We start from the raw sequence: 17,293 nt of genomic DNA, 5'->3' as shown, positions 1-17,293 counted from the left end.
GGGGGGGGGATAAAAAAATAAAAAATAAAGAGCGTTTCACGCTGCTTATGATATCTGTTGCCTGCTCAGCCCGTGCTCATTTGCACCTGAGCAAGTGGTCCTTATGCATGAAATTCATCATCGGCGGTCAGAGTTGGGAGATAGGCCAAAGACTCTGTGGGCACAGCTCTTCCAATCTGGGGAAAAACGTTCATGTGAATACCTACACTTGACTGTGGAAGCACAAACACTTTAGATCTAACGTCATTTACTTCTACCTTCAGACTCATGCAAGCTGGTCTAAAAAGGGGTGGGGCGGACAGCCCCTGCAGATGATGTCACTGTGGTGCTGTTTATGAGGGGAAACTTAAAATAGTCCAATTAGGAAATCTGTGACCGGATTAGCTCACCAGGAAATGGCTTTCAATTCTGCGATTTCTATCCCTTTTGTTGAGCAGAATATTGTACTGGCCCGTTGTTGCCATGGAAACACTCGTGTGCTTTACTCTAGTCAGTGGATCCATGAATTAAGCACAGCACCAAAATGAAGCTTTTGTTTTTTTTCCCCCCTCCGCTTCATCACATTAAGTTCACTGATAGTAAAAATAAAAAATGTTGACTGAACTCACTTAACTGGAAGTCATGCCAAATGCAGTCTACCTGTCCATGCCGTATCTCAAAGAGACGGCTACAAGTGCTTTTGTAATGCCAAAGCTGTTTCTGGCAGAAAGTCACACTGACATAAGCTGCTGGCGTGACATCTCTGCGCGCTAACTGGTGAAAGCATATGTGTCTGCCGGAGGATCCGGATCTTTGAGAGACAGGCTAAAAAACACAGAACGACAAAGAAAAAACTAAAAAACAAAAAAGCACTCCATGAAACGAATGAAAACATGGAAGGCACACAACGAGAGAAAGCTTGACGATGTGTTACCCTTGAGGAAGCAAGCTCGCTTCTGTTGCCATGGCAATGGAGCCTATTAGGTAACTGTGTTGCCATGGCACGTGTCTCCTCGGTGATGCGGGCCTGACCACACCCACCAACAAGCTCACCAGCTGTGAGGATCAGGGGGTGGGACTTTATTGCCGTCCGAGCGTCCGTGTCGAGATCAGAGAAGCTCTGCGTGTGTGATTGTGTGCCTTCTGTTCTTTTCATGTGTTTGGTCTTGTTTTTGCACCCAGCCATTTTTTTTTTCTGTAGGCTTCTAATTTTAGCCCACATTGCACACCTCTGTCCATCCATCCACCACCCCCCACCCCCCCGTCAATGTCCTGTCACTGACCCCGAATTGCTCTCCTTTTCAGGGGGTTGTCTTCTCTCGTGGGGCTGGAATGAACACGGAATGTGTGGAGACGGCTCTCAGGCTGACGTCTTTCATCCCCAGCTCGTCTCTGATCTAAGACCTGTTCTCATTGGCTGTGGAGCTGGACACTCTATGGCAGTGTGCACTGTGGCGACTGGTTCAAGACAGAACTCTGACCCCGCACGAGAAGCACTGGAGCACAAACATTGCACAGAATGACAATCAGACTACAGAAAACAGATGGTTTTGGGACAACTCTCTTTCAGTTGCTTACTGGTGCTTTGCAAAGCCCTGATGCATTTATTTCAAATTCCTTCTTGTGCTTAAACTTTCACTTTTTAAAAGGCTCACACTTTAATCTGCAGCTGACACAATACTACCGTGTGTTTGGACGCAGTTATGGCCGAAGTTTGGCGGACATGAAAGCAGAGACGGCTGCGTCTATAGCTGCTGATCTGAGTGTCATGTTAGTCTTTCATACTGAAACTACCGTGGATTGTTTGGGGAATTGATTGGATTGGTGCTTAAAACACTCATTTCCTATGTCAGGGGATTTATTGCTGTCATCTTGAGTTTCAGGAAATAGTCGCTCTGCATTTTATTTGAAAAAAAAGAAAATCTCGTCATATAATTTACTGTTTAAACACGCAGAACAGGTCTCTAATTCATTTATATTCTTGTCAATTTGTAGACTATTCAATTCCTCTTTTGTTTCTACATTTTTTTACTCCTGTACTTAGTTAACTCACATTGGTTGATACTTATTTACTGCATTTAACCCAACTAATATTTTTCATCAGCACTGCTGCACCTGAATAATAACCAAAGTTCTTCACTCGGTTTCCTTTTGGTCAAAGATACGAGACGCAGGAAGACTCATGTCTGCTTTACACTTCCTGTTTTTATTTTTTATTTTATTTCCCAGTGTTAGTTTATTCACCTCAGCTGGGTGAAACATCTGCACCACTGAAAGAATGCGTGGGAAAAAAATTCAAATGCTTTTTCTTGGATTGATAAAAAAAAAATAATAATAATAAATCAACACTCACTGAAACCTGATTATTTCTGTGTTTTTTTTTTATTTATCACTATTTATTGTACAAGTCTGAGTTGTATCTGTCAAAAAAGACACACACAAAAATAAATAAATAAACCTCTAAACATCAAACCAACCAATATGACCACCGAACACCTCACTGAGATAAGTAACCACAATTTGCACGGTGTTCAAAACACTCTAATATTGCACTAAATGGCACATATGTCGCCATGTTTTTTTTTTTTTTTGTTCCGTCTACAATAACTGCTGCTGTGGGTTTTTTTTTATTTTGTCTTTTTTTGTTGAACAATGACCAGCATACTGCCCCCCCCCAATTTGTGCTCAGCTGTAACTTCGTTCAGATCTAAGGAAGTTGTTGGCAGTGTGTTTGCAGTTGTTTGGTTAAAAAGTTGGTCCCCATCTCGCTGATTTTTCCCACACAAACAAGAATGAGTTTGTAATTAGCAATGCTCACTGCTTGCCTTTAGGAGCTGGTTCATATGGGGGGGGGGGGTTCCTTATTGTGTTTGTATGCCTTTGAGTGTTTATAATGGCTGGTGAATAATGACTGAAGCTTAATGATCATTAGGTAATCTTGTAATCTGTTCTCCTAAAAGTTGTGAGGAAATTGCATATCAGAGGCACTTGTCCAGTATGATGAAAATGGTTTGGCAGTCATTGGTATTACATACTAATATACCAATGCTCATAAGTACAGGAACACAAAATCCAATTATACATGATTGTCAATTAAAATGCTACTGTACTGCATACTAATTAGATAAAAAGCTCAGAAATATGGAATGATATTGTATCTTTTATGCATAAGTTGTCTTGGTTTTATCAGAGCACACGTATAATATTGAACTGTGTGAACGATTTTCTCATTTCTACTGGGCAGCTTGTTATTTTAAAGGGACAGTTCAGATTTTTTGGAGGCAGGTTCTGCGGAAAAGCTGTGAACGATTAACACCTGGTAAAGATGCACTACGGGATTCTGCCACACCTGTAAATTGTTGAGTTCAGGTGTTTCAGTCAGGGTTTGGGAAATCTTAATGCCTCAGCCCACCGAGACATTTTAGACAACATTCTGCTTCCAGCTTTATCTGATTGGCTACCAGGAAAATATATATATATTGTCCAATCACAATTTAATTTGTTTTAATTGTCCAATCTTTGTAAGATAATCAGCTCTACCCCTTCACATTTGGTATCACTGAAAAGCCCTAAATGTCCCCTATAGATGGAAAAAGGAGTTAATTCAGTAGTATGCAATGGGCGGGAGACATTGAGGTTTACAAATGTCCTCCACAGAGGACAAATTTGAACTACTGGTAGTCAGGAGGCTATGGCAACACTTTGGGGGCGTTCCCTTCTGTTCCAACATGCCTGTCCTCCAGCGCACAAAACAGGAACTGTAAAGACCTGGTGTGGTCCAATATCAGCATCATAAATGCTCTACAGAATGAATGGGCACAAAACTCCCACAGAAACACTCTGGTGAAAAGTCTTCTAAGAAGAGCAGAAGCTGAAAAAGGGGAGACCAGCTTCATTATAATTGGTATATATTTGATTACAATGAGGATCTGTTGTGGCCAAATACTTCTGTCGATATAGTGCAGCATCTTGAACAACACTAGTTTGTAAAAACAGAGTTTAATTTTGACTGGATTGTCAAGCTAAAGGCTATGCTGAGTGGTAGTCTGAGCCACGAATAAAGTGGATTGCTGCCGTCTTTTAGAAAACAACCTCCTATCTCAAAGATTTAATAGCGGCTCGTGTGAGTGCCGTTTTATAAATCTTTGCATTGCAAGGTTATTTACGTAGCACTCTATGGAGTAATTGCAAGCAAGCAAAAGTTGCAGCAGCAGGAACTAGCTGTAGAGCTTCTGGTGCAGAGTATATCATAATATGTCCGCCGGAATGGGAAATTGACAGCGGCGTAAAAGTTTTTTAAATTAGCGTTCCCTCGAACCTTTCAACAAGCCCCTTTCAGTCTTGGCCTCGCTCAGATCAGCTGTTAGCTTGTCAGACTGGCCAGAAATAACATTTATATCTCCAAACTACGATTGTTTAAAGAGATATGTACAATGGATGAGGTGTTAATTGTTTGTAACCATTTCGCAGAACTCCACACGAAAAGATCTGAGCTGTCCCCTTTATCCCTCATTATAGCAAGGTAAGAGTGGTGCTTTATTGAAAAACTACCCTATTTTTCCGAGTGCAACTTCTTGTGGGTATTATCTTTCTGATGCCTTAAAAAAAATCATACCAAAGGAATGTTAAAAGTTCACTGGTGCAAAACGGTGCAAAACTCTACAAAAACGTGACCATGACAGTGCAAAGGTAACAATTTCGTTGTCAACTGTTAGGTCTGGCTGACGAGACAAGTGAATTATTTATTTTTTTTCTCTCTTTTTATGCTGAAGTGGGGTGTGACTAACATCGGAGCAACATTTTTTTTTTTTTTTCCCTTTCGACACGAGAAGCACACAAATATTTGATGATCACTCAAAAACATTGGTACACACAACTTCGGCACACACATAAAAAAAGCGTATTTACAGCACTGGCACACACCAAAAAATAGGCACACAAATTACAACACGGTAACCAGTCACAAATACTGAGCTACATAAGGCTTGACAACAAAACTTCCTCAGTGCTACATCTATGCTGAGTTTGTGATGTACAGGTTGTCACTGTCACACCCATTTAAAAAAATACTAAGTTATACACGCACATAAAAAATAAAATAAAAAAGCTACAACACTATCAAGTGGGTGATGGGCCATTATGGGTCATACACATAGTGGTTGGTACACCATGGTTCATAACACAAACTGACTCTGTTGGTTGTCTGCTCCGGTGCTGTCGTTGGGTCTCTATAAACATATAAAACAAAAACAATAACAAAAGGAAATTATTACACAAATTATGTATCCCGGTGGAAGTGATGGCGTTGATGGAGAGTAAAGAAAATGTGCTCCGTTAGTTGGTCATGGTAAACGGGAGGGTTTACCATGTGTTCCCATGCTCAGCCAAGGCGTCAGACACCGGGTTACGGTCTGAGTGCAGCGGTCTGGACTCCGAGTCGGTTAATAAACATGCCCCAATCATGCTGCGACTTGAAGGCTGACGTTGAGTAGTTCAGTCCCCGTCATGCGTTTCTAGACTTTGAATCATGCTCTCACAGTACCCACCCTCCCCGTTTTTTTTTTTTTTTTCCGTTGTTGTTGTTAAGCTCTCTTTAACCACAACACGAGGAGCTTGAGGGTCGAACAGCCGTGGAAAACAGTAAGCCAGTAGGAAAAGGAATGATGTATGTATGCATGTGCTGCTGAATAAAAACAAAGTCTAAATGCTCGTTGTGTATAAAATTTATTTCATGCAAGGACTCGTATGTACATATTTTATTTGAATACTTTTTCTTTTGCATAAATGTAAAATACATGCATTTACCTTTCCCCAAGTAAACCCACATCAGAATCAGATACTGTCGTATAGATTTTTTTTTTTTCCTCTCTCCTCTCACTCGGTTTGTATGACCATAAAATTCACCTGCATCTCTTCACATCAAATCTACACAATGATTTTTTTTTTTCTCTTAAATATATAACGTCCATTAATCACCACAAAGAAACATGACTCGAAATGTTAAACTCATTCAGGATAAAAACAGAACTTAGACGAGTTGCTATATTTACTTCATTTTTTTTTTTCTTTTCTTTTTTCTTTCCAGTGATGAACGTGACTGGTTGGTCTACATATAAGATTTAATAAAGTGCCCTGAAAAGACTTGTGCATAAATATTGGGACGGTATCAATACATGGAAAAGTATTGACCTTTGGAGTCAGTAGACATACAAACAGCAGGAATCAGCTGGTTGATTAAAACTTGGTATATTTTGGCTCTGTAGAGTTTCTTGGTCCCCTTTTTTTAAAATCATGTTTGTGCTTTATTTTACAAGAGATTGGGACTACTGTCTCAGGATTCAGTTTTTTTTTTTTTGCTTTGTGCTATGTGTCCCTCTAAAGCAGGAGTATCCAAAGTGCAGCCCGTGGGCCATTTTGCGGTCCTCCGAGTGATTTTCTGTGGCCCTCGACTTCAGTTTAAGAATCATGTCATTTTACGAGCAGGCTTAAGAGGCTGATGAAGATGAAAAAGTTTAATCATTTCTAAGTTTACCAGAAAACGAGATGAGGAAAGGATCTTCTTAAAATGTGCAACATTAGGCACAGCACAAGTTTTTCATCTTTAATTAACCACGTTTGTTATTTTTATTCCAATTTCATGGGGAATCGGACCACAAACCTTTACTGACTTTTACCGAAACGCAGACTTTTGGTTAACAGTTCATAAAAATTTGCCAAATACACAAAGCATTTTCAGAGGGAAATTGAACTTTGTTAAGGGAATATGGAGCGGACAAGGTTTACATACAGTACAACTAGATCACCTTTATTAGTGTCGCTTCAAATCTGGCTTCCTATTTTTCACTTTTAGCGACTATCAGCTACACGTTTTCAGTGCTTCGACCCCCCTTTTAGGTCAGGCCATCCATGGTTGTGTAGGTCTGGAAGATTTTTGAAAAAAAAAAAACCCTCAAAACTCACAGATGGAGTTCGAACGACGAGCTAACAAAACTTTTACTTCAAGGTTCTACTGTAGGCCGCACAACCTCTTTTTAGCGACTGTTTTCGAAGAAGTGATTAAATTTACACTTTTGTTCCAGAAAATAGACTGAAATGTACTTTAAAAGGACAAGTAAACAAATAAAATAAATAAATAAACAATTATTAGTCACATAATGAATCACATGCTCGTCTTTAAATAAGGTAAACATTTTCAAGGCTTTTTTTATGTTTTAGAATGATTTAGAACTTCTTTTCCACCAAAAATGGGGATACTGTTTCCTTTCACTAAAATATTTCCGTTGTTGAAAGTTTAAAAATAGGAAATCAAAAATTGTTTGTGGCCTGCGACGACTTTCAACTTGGCGATTTTGGCCCGTGTTTAAAAAAGTTTGGACACCACTGCTCTAAAAGTTAAAAGCTAGTATGTGTTTCAGTAACCAAGAGGAGATTTGTAAAAGAGTTTAAGAGTAGTGCAAAAAGTACAAGGTATCCCCTATGTGTGAAGTAAACTTTTCTTACCCTGTTATGAGCACGGTTTAAGTTGTGATGCTACGCTGGGAACATTAGTGTAATATTGTGTCAATTTATTCTTTTGCCTCACCACGTATGAAGGCACATTTGTTTCGTTTTTAGTTCTGCATCAGTTAAGCAGCTCAGTACTAAGAGAAGTTGCTGCAGACTACTAATAGAGTTAAAAAACCCATTAATCATAATTGTATAAAAATGATTTATGCTCATAACAGCATCGATTGGCTTTGTCACAGATTATTAAAGTTAAATCACTTTGCTTTTTCTTTTTCTGTAGGCTCCAGTCAAACGAATACAAGAAAATATAAGATGAAATTGGGGAAAGGCAAAGAATGGCAGCTACATAAAAATCTCTGCTATGACTGAGTCTCTTATAAAGCTGTCTCGAAATGCATAAAAATGACAAAGCTTCATCAGCTTTTCAAAGAAAAGAACAGATCGTACAGGTACTGCATTACAGTTAGCTTCTTGGTTGAACATAATTTCTCATGCAAAATAACAGTTTTAGTTCAGTTGAAATTAGATGTATCATAGGAATCATAAGAATCGCCATCATCTCCATATTGCATTGGACACCATGAACATTATGTTCAAATGCTTTTTTTTTCAATCATGGCCACTCAGCTAACATTGAGTCTCGTCTGGATTGCACTTCTGAATAATAATAATTAAAAAAAAAAACGTCTCTACTTTGCAACGCACAAAGCACTTAAGAGTTGCCTTAACAGCTTTTAGATATGTTGTAAAAGCAATGAAATATTGATTTCCAGCATACAATTAGCAGGGGTACATCTCATGAAAATTTAGTTCACAAATTATTTAAAAAAAAAAAAAAAAAACAACAAACAAACAAACAAAAAAAAAGCAAATGAGATCAAACTTATTAGCAGGAGAGTATGAGAGATCAAAAGCAACAGAGCAACAGGCAATGATGTCAACACAGGGAAAGAAGAGTGGAGTTAGCCTGCAGAAGAACAGAGCTTTGTCTGCAGCTGAGATGACCCATGCAGAGTGGCATGTGCCAATGTTGTCTACTCTAGGGTATGATGACACACCCAAGTGGATCACTTGGGAAGCTTGAGTATCAGCACAGGTAGGATACAGTTTTCCAGAAACAAAAGTGTAACCAAACCAAACCAAACAAAACAAAAAAATAATATATATATAGCAGGGGCGAAGGCAAGTGTCAAAGCAAAAAATCTGACAGGAAAGATAAGGAGGAGGAGTGTGGACTGGCCTTCCAATGGCATTGTGTCTGCTACTCAACCATGCTACATAATGGATGGGATGGGAGAATGTGAGTGCTGCATTAGACAGGGTGGGCTGCAGGGCAGGGCGGACACTGAGGACACTCCAGAGGCATCCCCGCTCATGCCAGACATGCTGTTAAGGCTCCAAGGCTTTTCATAACCTTCAGTTGAAAAACAGAGAACGTTCTAAGTACACTGCAGCACTGAATCCATGACAGAAAGTGTTTTGTTTTTTTAATTAATTAAATAAATTTTTTAAAATATATTTTTTGGTATTCCTCACTGCTTATGCTAAACCTGTTGCTTTCTTGTTTTTGTCTCTATTGAAACAGGTCAAACACAGACTTGAGACAACTTATTCTTTACCATGCATCGAGTGCATCAGGAGTACAACGGCATGCACCGGGTGGTACTGGAATGGCTTGGAGTAAAACACTGGGAAAAGTCAAGAAACGTAGGCACCCCAGGCGGGAAATGTACCCTCAGCTACAGGTTGAATTTCACACTGTCTGCCATTTACTGCACACAGCCTTCTAAAAGGAATGTCCGAAAGATTCTTATTAAGTAGAAACGTTAAAACAGGATTTATTATCATTTATTCGTAAAGAAATGAGGACATAATAATAGTTATAGTAATTTGTGTTGTGCTCCTCCACCATACTGATAGCACCCATCAGCAAGACACTTCATGCACCGTTATGGTCAAGAGGAATGCACTCATAAGTCAGGAACCCACATGTTATTTATCATTAAAACACGTATACATACATGATACACATGTAGCACATAATTACTCTCTTAGGCATGTACGACAACACATTCTAGATCATATAAATCTCAAAAATAGCTTTCTTACTGTGGTAAATAAATAGGGGTAATTACATTATGCATGGTACAGAAAAATATATTATGTAGATGTGGACAAATATTTTGACATTTGTGGTGATTGTGCTTGGCCCTAACGTATGTGGGTTGGAAAATTACATCTGTATATATTTACAATGCCCAGCAGGATGATTGAGGGAAAGCAGCTGTTGCGAAAGAGTGTGAGGTTGGTCATTGCGTGTGTTTTTGTGTCGGAGCCTGTGAAAAATGGAAGCAAAAGACGGAGTGTGTCGTGTCTACGGCCTACAGGGTGTCAGTGTCTTGGGGGGCCCTGTGATTGGCTGTTACTGTACGTACCCCTCCTCACTCTGCCCCCTGTGTGGTTGGGACGTTTGGCGGTGGTGACCAAGAAGCAGGGCCGCTCTCTCTCACTGGGGCTGAAGATCTCCTCTGGAGATATGGCCTGGTCTATATGTGGGCAATCTTCATTGGCCAGGGCTGCGTTCGCTGCCTCACCGTTCAGCTTGGAGTCTTGATGTGAATAGAAAAAAAAACAAAAACAGGTAAAGGTTTAAAAGTTGTGAACATTTAATGTCTTACTTGTTGTAGAGAGCTCTTTGAGCAACTTCAGTTTAGAGAAATTAAGTTTCATTTTGACCAGATTGACAAATTAACGGTTAATCCAATGGGAACCAAGACCAAAGTTGATTCCTGCTGTCTTATAACAGCTTCAGCCGCAAAGATGTTATAGCCGTTCTTGTGAGTGGTTTACAGTGCCATCAGTTTTTCATTAGATGATTATTTACATAGAACTTTATGGTTATTTGCAAGTGTAAATCTAGGCTGCAGCAGCTAGCTGAAGCTCCTGGTGTAGCATTAACTCCTCAATCCAGTCAAAATTAAACTCTCATTCTCCAAACTTGGGTCATTTAAGGATCTATCTACAACAGGAAATATATTAGTTTTCATAATCTTCTCCACAGATCCGCACTTACAAAAATCAGATTTAGCTTGTCTACACACGGGTTGATCGGTACAATAAAATTGCTCATGAAAGTGTGTGCTTTTTTTGGTAAAATTTCCCATTTGAAGCTTTGCGTGTTTTTTTTGTGCACAGACGCCACTGAAAGTCAATATATCTTTGCACTGACTTCACCAGAGGGACAGTAAGTCGTTTAGCATCTACTAATGGTTGTTCTTAACACTGCAACTACATCCTCTTATTCTTGAGAGAGAGGAGGAGTGAATCACTGCATTAAGAAGTGCAAAATCAATAGCAAGATTACTCACGGTCTCTGTTCTTTTATCAAGAGTCAAATATGCTTTTCATTATATGCAGCGTTTTTGTACTGTAGCTGGTTTTCAGAATTTCATTCATTTGTTTAATCTTGTGTCTGAATCACTGTCTGATTGATGTGCGGGACCAGACAGTGAATCTGCTGAAGCTACTGAAAGAGCAAAGAGAAGCAGTGAGACAACAGTATATTAGAGTTAGTGTTTGATTTGTTTTCTTACCTTGAAACTTGATCTCAAAGACATCGTCATGGGGTATAGGGCTTGGATGCTGGGAGCTGATGCTGGACTTACAGTAGTTAGGAGAACCTGGTTGGGGTGCCCGAGGGATGTGCCTGTTTTTTTTCTTTGGTAGTTTCTGTTTCGCCATGGCCAAGGAGTAATACATTCCAAAGTTGTTGACAATCACAGGGACGGGCATGGCGATGGTCAGCACACCTGCCAGGGCACACAGGGCTCCAACTAGCATACCAAAGGTCGTCTTGGGGTACATGTCTCCGTAGCCAAGGGTCGTCATGGTCACCACGGCCCACCAGAATCCGATTGGGATGTTCTTGAACTGCGTGTGCTCGCTGGCTCTCGGGTCATTAGGGTTAGCTCCGATGCGTTCGGCGTAATAGATCATAGTAGCAAAAATGAGGACACCTAGAGCGAGGAAGATGATGAGGAGCAGGAACTCGTTGGTGCTGGCCCTCAGGGTGTGGCCCAGCACGCGCAGCCCCACGAAGTGACGGGTCAGCTTGAAGATCCGCAGGATCCGCACAAAGCGGACCACTCTCAGGAACCCCAGCACGTCTTTAGCCGCCTTGGAGGAGAGCCCGCTGAGGCCCACCTCCAGGTAGAAGGGCAGGATGGCCACAAAGTCGATGATGTTCAGCGCATTCCGGATGAAGTCGAATTTATTCGGACAGAAAGTTATTCGCATTAGAAACTCAAACGTGAACCACACCACACAAACGCCTTCGATGTAGGTGAGGTAGGCGGCTGTCTCGGTCTCCTGGTAGGTGCTCACCACCGTTTCGTTGCCCACCAGCTCCTCCTCGGTGCGGTTCATGATCGGATTGAAGGCTTCATGGGTCTCCAAGCAGAAGGTGGTGATGGACACCAGAATGAAGAACAATGAAGCCAGAGCTATCCACTGGACAGTAAAACAGGGCGCAGAGGAAGAAATGGAGCAGGAAGCGGGTGGGGAGAGAAGGACAGAGAGAAAAATGAGCACAGTAACACAAACAGTGTAATCAAGCTGGATGGCTTTAGCCATTCTTGGAAGGACACACAGCAGCTCAGTCTAATATCTCACACAATGACAACTAGGTTGACAGTGACTAATCTCTTTGTGTTTTGACTCTGAAGTGGCATTGTAAAAGGGACGATCAGTGCAAACTTGCTCTTTCTTTTCTCCTGCTTTTTTGTTGTATCTCAAGGTTGTGGCATTTTCATGGGTGTCCTATATGCAGAATTACAAGGAGTCTGCAGCAGCAGGACTAGCAAACAGGACATTAGTGTCAACCCTCTCGGCTAAATTTAGCCCAGGCTCTTCCCTTCAGCACCATCCCTACAGTAGGTCTTCCCTTCACAAGGTCACGCTGTCCCAATGATCAGCTCCTGGGAATTGCTGGGAGCTTAGAGAAACCCATAATTCCCTTAATGGCAAAAGAGTACTTTAGCCTTCATTATGCATCGACCAGACTCTCGGATTTCATCACATTTAGGTTCTGAGAGTTCTGGTGAATACAACATGAGAGTAACAGATACGGTATCTCTCCAGAGTCATTGATTGCAGCCCTGTGCTGCTCATCTTCCTCACGTAATCTTCCTCTCATCACACTGTGTAGGTTTACAGCATGTCTTACTGCTCGCGGTTTCTACTAGACACTAAGAGAAGCTACATCCTCGGGGAGGTGAGCGGACCAGAGATGGACGGGGAAGTAAAACAGGAAGAGAGGATAATTGTCCAATGAAATGCAAAAGTTGGATCAATAGCAGTTTGGTCTTGTATGCAAATGTCCGGCTTCGTGGTAGCTCTTAAACTAATGCATGGTGTTGTTAAGGAGCAGGAGAGAGTAATGAGCGGCTGTGAGGAAGATGCCAGTTACAAAACAGGCAGGTCTGGACATGAACTCTGCTGTGTATTCGACTCTGCAAGGAAACGCTGCCACCGTGGCAGTCACGGCCATTCACAGGGAGGCAGGCACAGCAGCACAAGATGGAAAACAGACCCTCGTTAGAGCATCTCATCGCCACTGTGCTGAGGAAATCTCCTCTCCTTATGAATGTCTGCTTCCCTTCCACGTTAGCGTAATGTTTCAGTGGAGACAGAATGTTTTCACTCCAGAAGAGTGATGACTGTCAACAGGGCTGTCTGAAACAAGATTTTAAAAAGTAAAAAAAAAATCCTTGCATATTTGCATCTCACTGACGGAAGTTTAAAAAAAGCTGAATTCCTTAAAATAAAAACCTACAGTTGTCAAGTGCTCAGCCTTTGTAGCAAGTGCTGGTGTATTATCTGATTGCGTAATGTTGTTTAATCCACCCCCTCTGAAGTGTGTTCGGCACAAAAACAAAGCAAAACAAAAAAACAACACTACTTATAATTTTAATCTAATTCAGGGCAACTTCACAGCACACAGTGAAATAAATAAACACCGCATGCTGTTTTCCTTATCGGTTTGTGATTATCGGCTGCATCTTTTTGGATTGTCCAGTTCTCCTTTAAATCGCAATACGTGCAACAGCCATTACTGACAACAACAGCAAAAAGAAAAACATAAAAGAAGAAAATCATTAACACTAAACCAAAGTGTGACAAAATCACTTTCTGCGGGCAGATGACTCGCTCCGCCTGCTGAACATCTCACCTTCCAAACAATAGAACAAATGTCACATTTTATCAGCCTGCCGCTCAAACCGTGCTTCTTTGTGACAGCTAGGAACGCAGTTGTCTGTAAGAAAGGGTGGATGGGCAACAATTAGTTTTATTTTGGGGGCTAATTTTTACTCTTGCTAACAAACCTTGTCACCGTCTACAGCAGAACGGTATGACAAAGGCTTTCCACTGCTTTATCCACTGTGAATAGAGTCTGTAATTAACTCTGAAGCTCAAGTTTAATTAATCTTCTTGCCAGTGTTTGTGGCGCTCTGTCAATCCGCGCTCTGCTTTTGTCATGCTCACTGTTGAATGTGGGACACTGATTTAATTTTCTTTTTATACCGCCTCAAAAAAAGGGAAAAATTAAATGCAATCAAGTTATTATTATTTTCTTTTAAATGCATATGGGTGACAAACTGTCGATGCACACTTCCAGTTGTCTGGTAATATTTACAGGCTGCTGCTGTTCACACAGCCTGCAGCTCTGTGGTCTTTGGACCTGGTGGTCAAAAAATGCTGGAGGAGGAAAAAAAAGGGATCGGAAGGCATTTTGCCCAAATGGAAACGCGCCCATAACAAAAACTAAAAATGTCACTTCAAACAGCAACCTCATTTTTTATTTGGAGGTCTGCCACAAACACCGTGGTGGTGCCAAGGAGCTGCCTTTCCTAATGTGGAGCTGACCTATTTAACCAAAGAGTCGGCCCACAGATCCTCGTGGCCTGGAAACATCAATCCAAAAGACCTGTAGGAGTCAGAAGGAGTTTCATTGTTGCCCACCACTGAAAGGCAAAAGGCGGGGGATGATGTTTTCACCCTCGTCTGTGAGTGTGCGTTCATCAGTCTGCTAGGAGAATGTCTCAGGAAACATTGTACGGATTTTAATGAAACCTCCAGGAAATAATCATTAGATGTAGCTCTACAACAGATTTACCTTTTCGAGCCAACCCAATTCATGACAGTCACCACAGCAACTGAGTTTAAAAAATACCAAACTGGCTATAATTCAGTCGGTTTTAAAGACACCGAGCTGCAGTTTGGTGAGGCTGTGGCTGCCAGTCATTCATAACACAGAGTCTAAGTGCTACTTATTGTGCAAGATCTTTGTTCAAAACATTTGCATTAACTCTCGGAGTCAACCCTGGTTGTCAGGTAGCTTTTCAATATTGGGTGTGATAGTAGCTGAGAGTCAGTCGGAGCACATATTATTTTACAGGTTTGACCAAAATGCAAATGCGCCCAGCACAAGATGATCTTAGTTTCAAACTCCGCCATGAAAGGCCGCGGGCGATATGCATTCCTTCACAGAATGCCAGGCTTTTTAATGACTTGCTGCGCTGTGGAGAACCCTGGGACTACAGTGCAGGCTCACAAAAAGCCCCCCTCGTATCACTTGTTTCTGTAGCATGGTTAAACTAATAAAGCCTTTTGTTTATTCAGCTCAAACTAATAAAACATTTCAGATTTTATGCTGCCAGTGCTCTTACATGATAAGACGTTCACTCACTCACCCTTGCATATTTTGAAGAGTACGGGTCCTCGAACAGGGCCCAGACCCGTTTCTGCCAGCGGCTCCACAGGCTGCCGCTCCTGGTGTCAGGTGAGTCCCCGTGCGCCAGCCTCCTCGTCATCTCGTCGTCATCCTCGTGCTCCGGCTCGGGCTCCGGGTCGTCGCTCCCCAGGTCCAGCAGACCCCCGCCGCCGAAGCTGTCGAGGGCCTCCTCCGCCTCGCGGTGCTGGCGGTAGGTCATCCAGCAGCACGGCTCCACGTCGGTCTCGTCGATGCCCCAGAAGGCCAGCTCCTCCTCGTAGAGCGGCCCGCAGACGTCGGCCGGGCAGTGCAGCTTACCTGTCCGGTAGTAGTTGAGGATGTGCGCGAACACGCCCGGGTGGCGGTCGAAGAAGAACTCCTCGGTCTTCTCGTCATAGTCAAAGTGGTTGGGCGCGTCGGGCTCGGCCAGCCAGGAGAGCCGCGTGCCGGGCAGGGTGCGCAGGGTGCTGCGGTACGTCTGATGTCGGATCCCTCCCACGTTGATCACAATGCGATCCTTGTCGTCGCTCAGGCCCATCGCGTCCCTTAGGCATTTCTCCAAAAGGTTCCCCTCATCATAGCGAAGGTCAGCCCTGGCGCGCCCGATCACGCTCGCGGGAGCAAATTTTACGCACGAAGCAGCCCTGTCGGTTCTCGCTGACTTGGAGAGGGAGGCGCGGAGGAGGGGGAGTGCTGTTTGGCACGCACCGGGCTACATTCCCTTTAAAACCCTGCACCTACAAGCACCTGGATGAGCTGAAATGGGTTCTAAAGACAAAATAAAAATAATTTAAAAAGAGCCAGGCTCTTCTCTTGTGCAGGGTTCCAAAGCCAAAGCGATAGCAGCCAATGGGATCAGATTAGGAATGGACGTCACATCGCCGAGATAAAACAACAGATCTTCTCCAGCTCGTCGGATTCAGCAGGTGGCGGTGGTTGGATCAGATGCAGGTTTCTGACTTTCACAGCAAGGTGACTGTGGTGCTGAGCGGACAGCGCCTGGTCCTGATCCTGTTCCTGGTCCTGATGCTGCTGCTGCTGCTGCCTCCTCCTACAGACTCACCTCCTTCCCTCGGCTCAGCCCGCTCCCTCTCCGCGTTTGACGACGCCACCGCTCGAACCAGCAGGTCTTTTGTCTCTCAGCGGACACCTCGAAGACCGCTTCCCCTGACCGCTCACGCGCCGCTAGACGCAGGCGCCCCACATTCTGTTTGAGAGGGGGTGAAAAAGGCAAAAAACGTCCACGTCTTCGAGATCAACCGCGTTTAAATCGAAGACGAGCGGGGCGACCAGCCTCCTCCAAAAACGCCCCAAACTCACTGCCTGTTATTCACGCCGAGCCCTGCTCTCTTCTGTCATCGAGCATGCCCAGTGGAGGCTCCTGGATCCAGCCTATTAAAACAACACGCTCAGTTTAAGCCGCCGAAATGGTCATGCTGCACTTTTCTCCGGTCCGTCCCATTCAGCTTCTGTGGTCGCAGAGCCTCAGCTGCAGCGACCAGAGGAGGGACTCGTCCTCCTCACGCACAGCTGTCTGGGGAAGGTGTGACCGCCCCCGGAGCCGTGAACGCACACATTCACCTACCCCCCCTTCAAATCAGCATCACCCGTGGCTCCGTGGTCTCCAGGTGTGTCAGAGTTCAGACTGTCACTGCAGCTGTTGTTGCTCTACAGGTTACTGATGAAACTGAGACCAGAAACAGCTCCATGCAGGGACAGAACTTAAGACCCACTCTACATCTCTGCGTGCGCTGCACTTGATTCATGTAATTCATGTAATTACCGCGGCCATCTGATTTTATCTGCCACCAGAGGGCGCTATAGATCCCTGCAAGAAAGTCTTAATGGTGCCTCTCATTTTGTAGCATTAAGAAATAAAAAATAAAGACTTCTGCTAAACTAGCATATGCCATCTGATTCTTCTAAACTTGGTTGTTTAAAGAACCAAGTTTAGAAATTGAAGACCTAGCATTCCTTCATGCCAGAGTTTTAGGCAGAGATCATCTTATGTTGAGAAATGAAGAGTTGTGGGTATTT

General features: G+C 42.9%; 2 protein-coding genes across 4 annotated transcripts in view; one reads left to right on the top strand and one right to left on the bottom strand.

Annotated features, from left to right (window-relative positions):
* sergef (secretion regulating guanine nucleotide exchange factor) overlaps window positions 1–2,342 on the top strand; it is a 9,873-nt gene extending 7,531 nt beyond the window's left edge. Inside the window, exon 11 of the mRNA XM_017405900.3 lies at window positions 1,285–2,342. Within this exon, the coding sequence (XP_017261389.1) occupies window positions 1,285–1,502 (218 nt within the window). The 3' untranslated portion in view covers window positions 1,503–2,342. The remainder of the gene's footprint in view (window positions 1–1,284) is intronic.
* Window positions 2,343–2,555: 213 nt separating this feature from the next.
* On the bottom strand, window positions 2,556–16,896 carry kcnc1b (potassium voltage-gated channel, Shaw-related subfamily, member 1b). Of its 3 annotated transcripts, none has more exons than XM_017405899.3 (4): window positions 15,237–16,893; window positions 11,079–11,994; window positions 9,921–10,094; window positions 2,556–5,207 (listed from the first exon to the last, which is right to left on the bottom strand). In XM_017405899.3, exons 1-4 carry the CDS (start codon window positions 15,792–15,794, stop codon window positions 5,098–5,100), a joined length of 1,758 nt encoding a protein of 585 aa, XP_017261388.1. In that variant the 5' UTR covers window positions 15,795–16,893; the 3' UTR covers window positions 2,556–5,097. The 3 variants fall into 3 exon arrangements, with proteins under 3 accessions (XP_017261388.1, XP_017261387.1, XP_024859399.1); XM_017405898.3 differs by lacking the exon at window positions 2,556–5,207 and adding an exon at window positions 5,687–8,899; XM_025003631.2 differs by lacking the exons at window positions 2,556–5,207; window positions 9,921–10,094 and adding an exon at window positions 5,687–8,924 and having other exon boundaries at window positions 11,101–11,994; window positions 15,237–16,896.
* Between the last annotated feature and the right edge of the window lie 397 nt (window positions 16,897–17,293).

This window comes from Kryptolebias marmoratus, linkage group LG11 (assembly GCF_001649575.2).
Source record: "Kryptolebias marmoratus isolate JLee-2015 linkage group LG11, ASM164957v2, whole genome shotgun sequence".
In the NCBI taxonomy this organism is placed as follows: Eukaryota; Metazoa; Chordata; class Actinopteri; order Cyprinodontiformes; family Rivulidae; genus Kryptolebias; species Kryptolebias marmoratus.
Note: the sequence above shows the minus strand (reverse complement) of the source record. Positions and strands in the feature narration are given on the sequence as shown.

Bases quoted from the DNA above. Each gene is read 5' to 3' on its own strand.
- kcnc1b (XM_017405898.3), bottom strand. From the start codon at position 15,794: ATGGGCCTGAGCGACGACAAGGATCGCATTGTGATCAACGTGGGAGGG. The intron at 11,995-15,236 runs GTGAGTGAGTGA...TTTACTGTCCAG, and splicing joins ACTCTTCAAAATATGCAAGG to TGGATAGCTCTGGCTTCATT. The intron at 10,095-11,078 runs GTAAGAAAACAA...ATTCACATCAAG, and splicing joins CTTTGAGATCAAGTTTCAAG to ACTCCAAGCTGAACGGTGAG.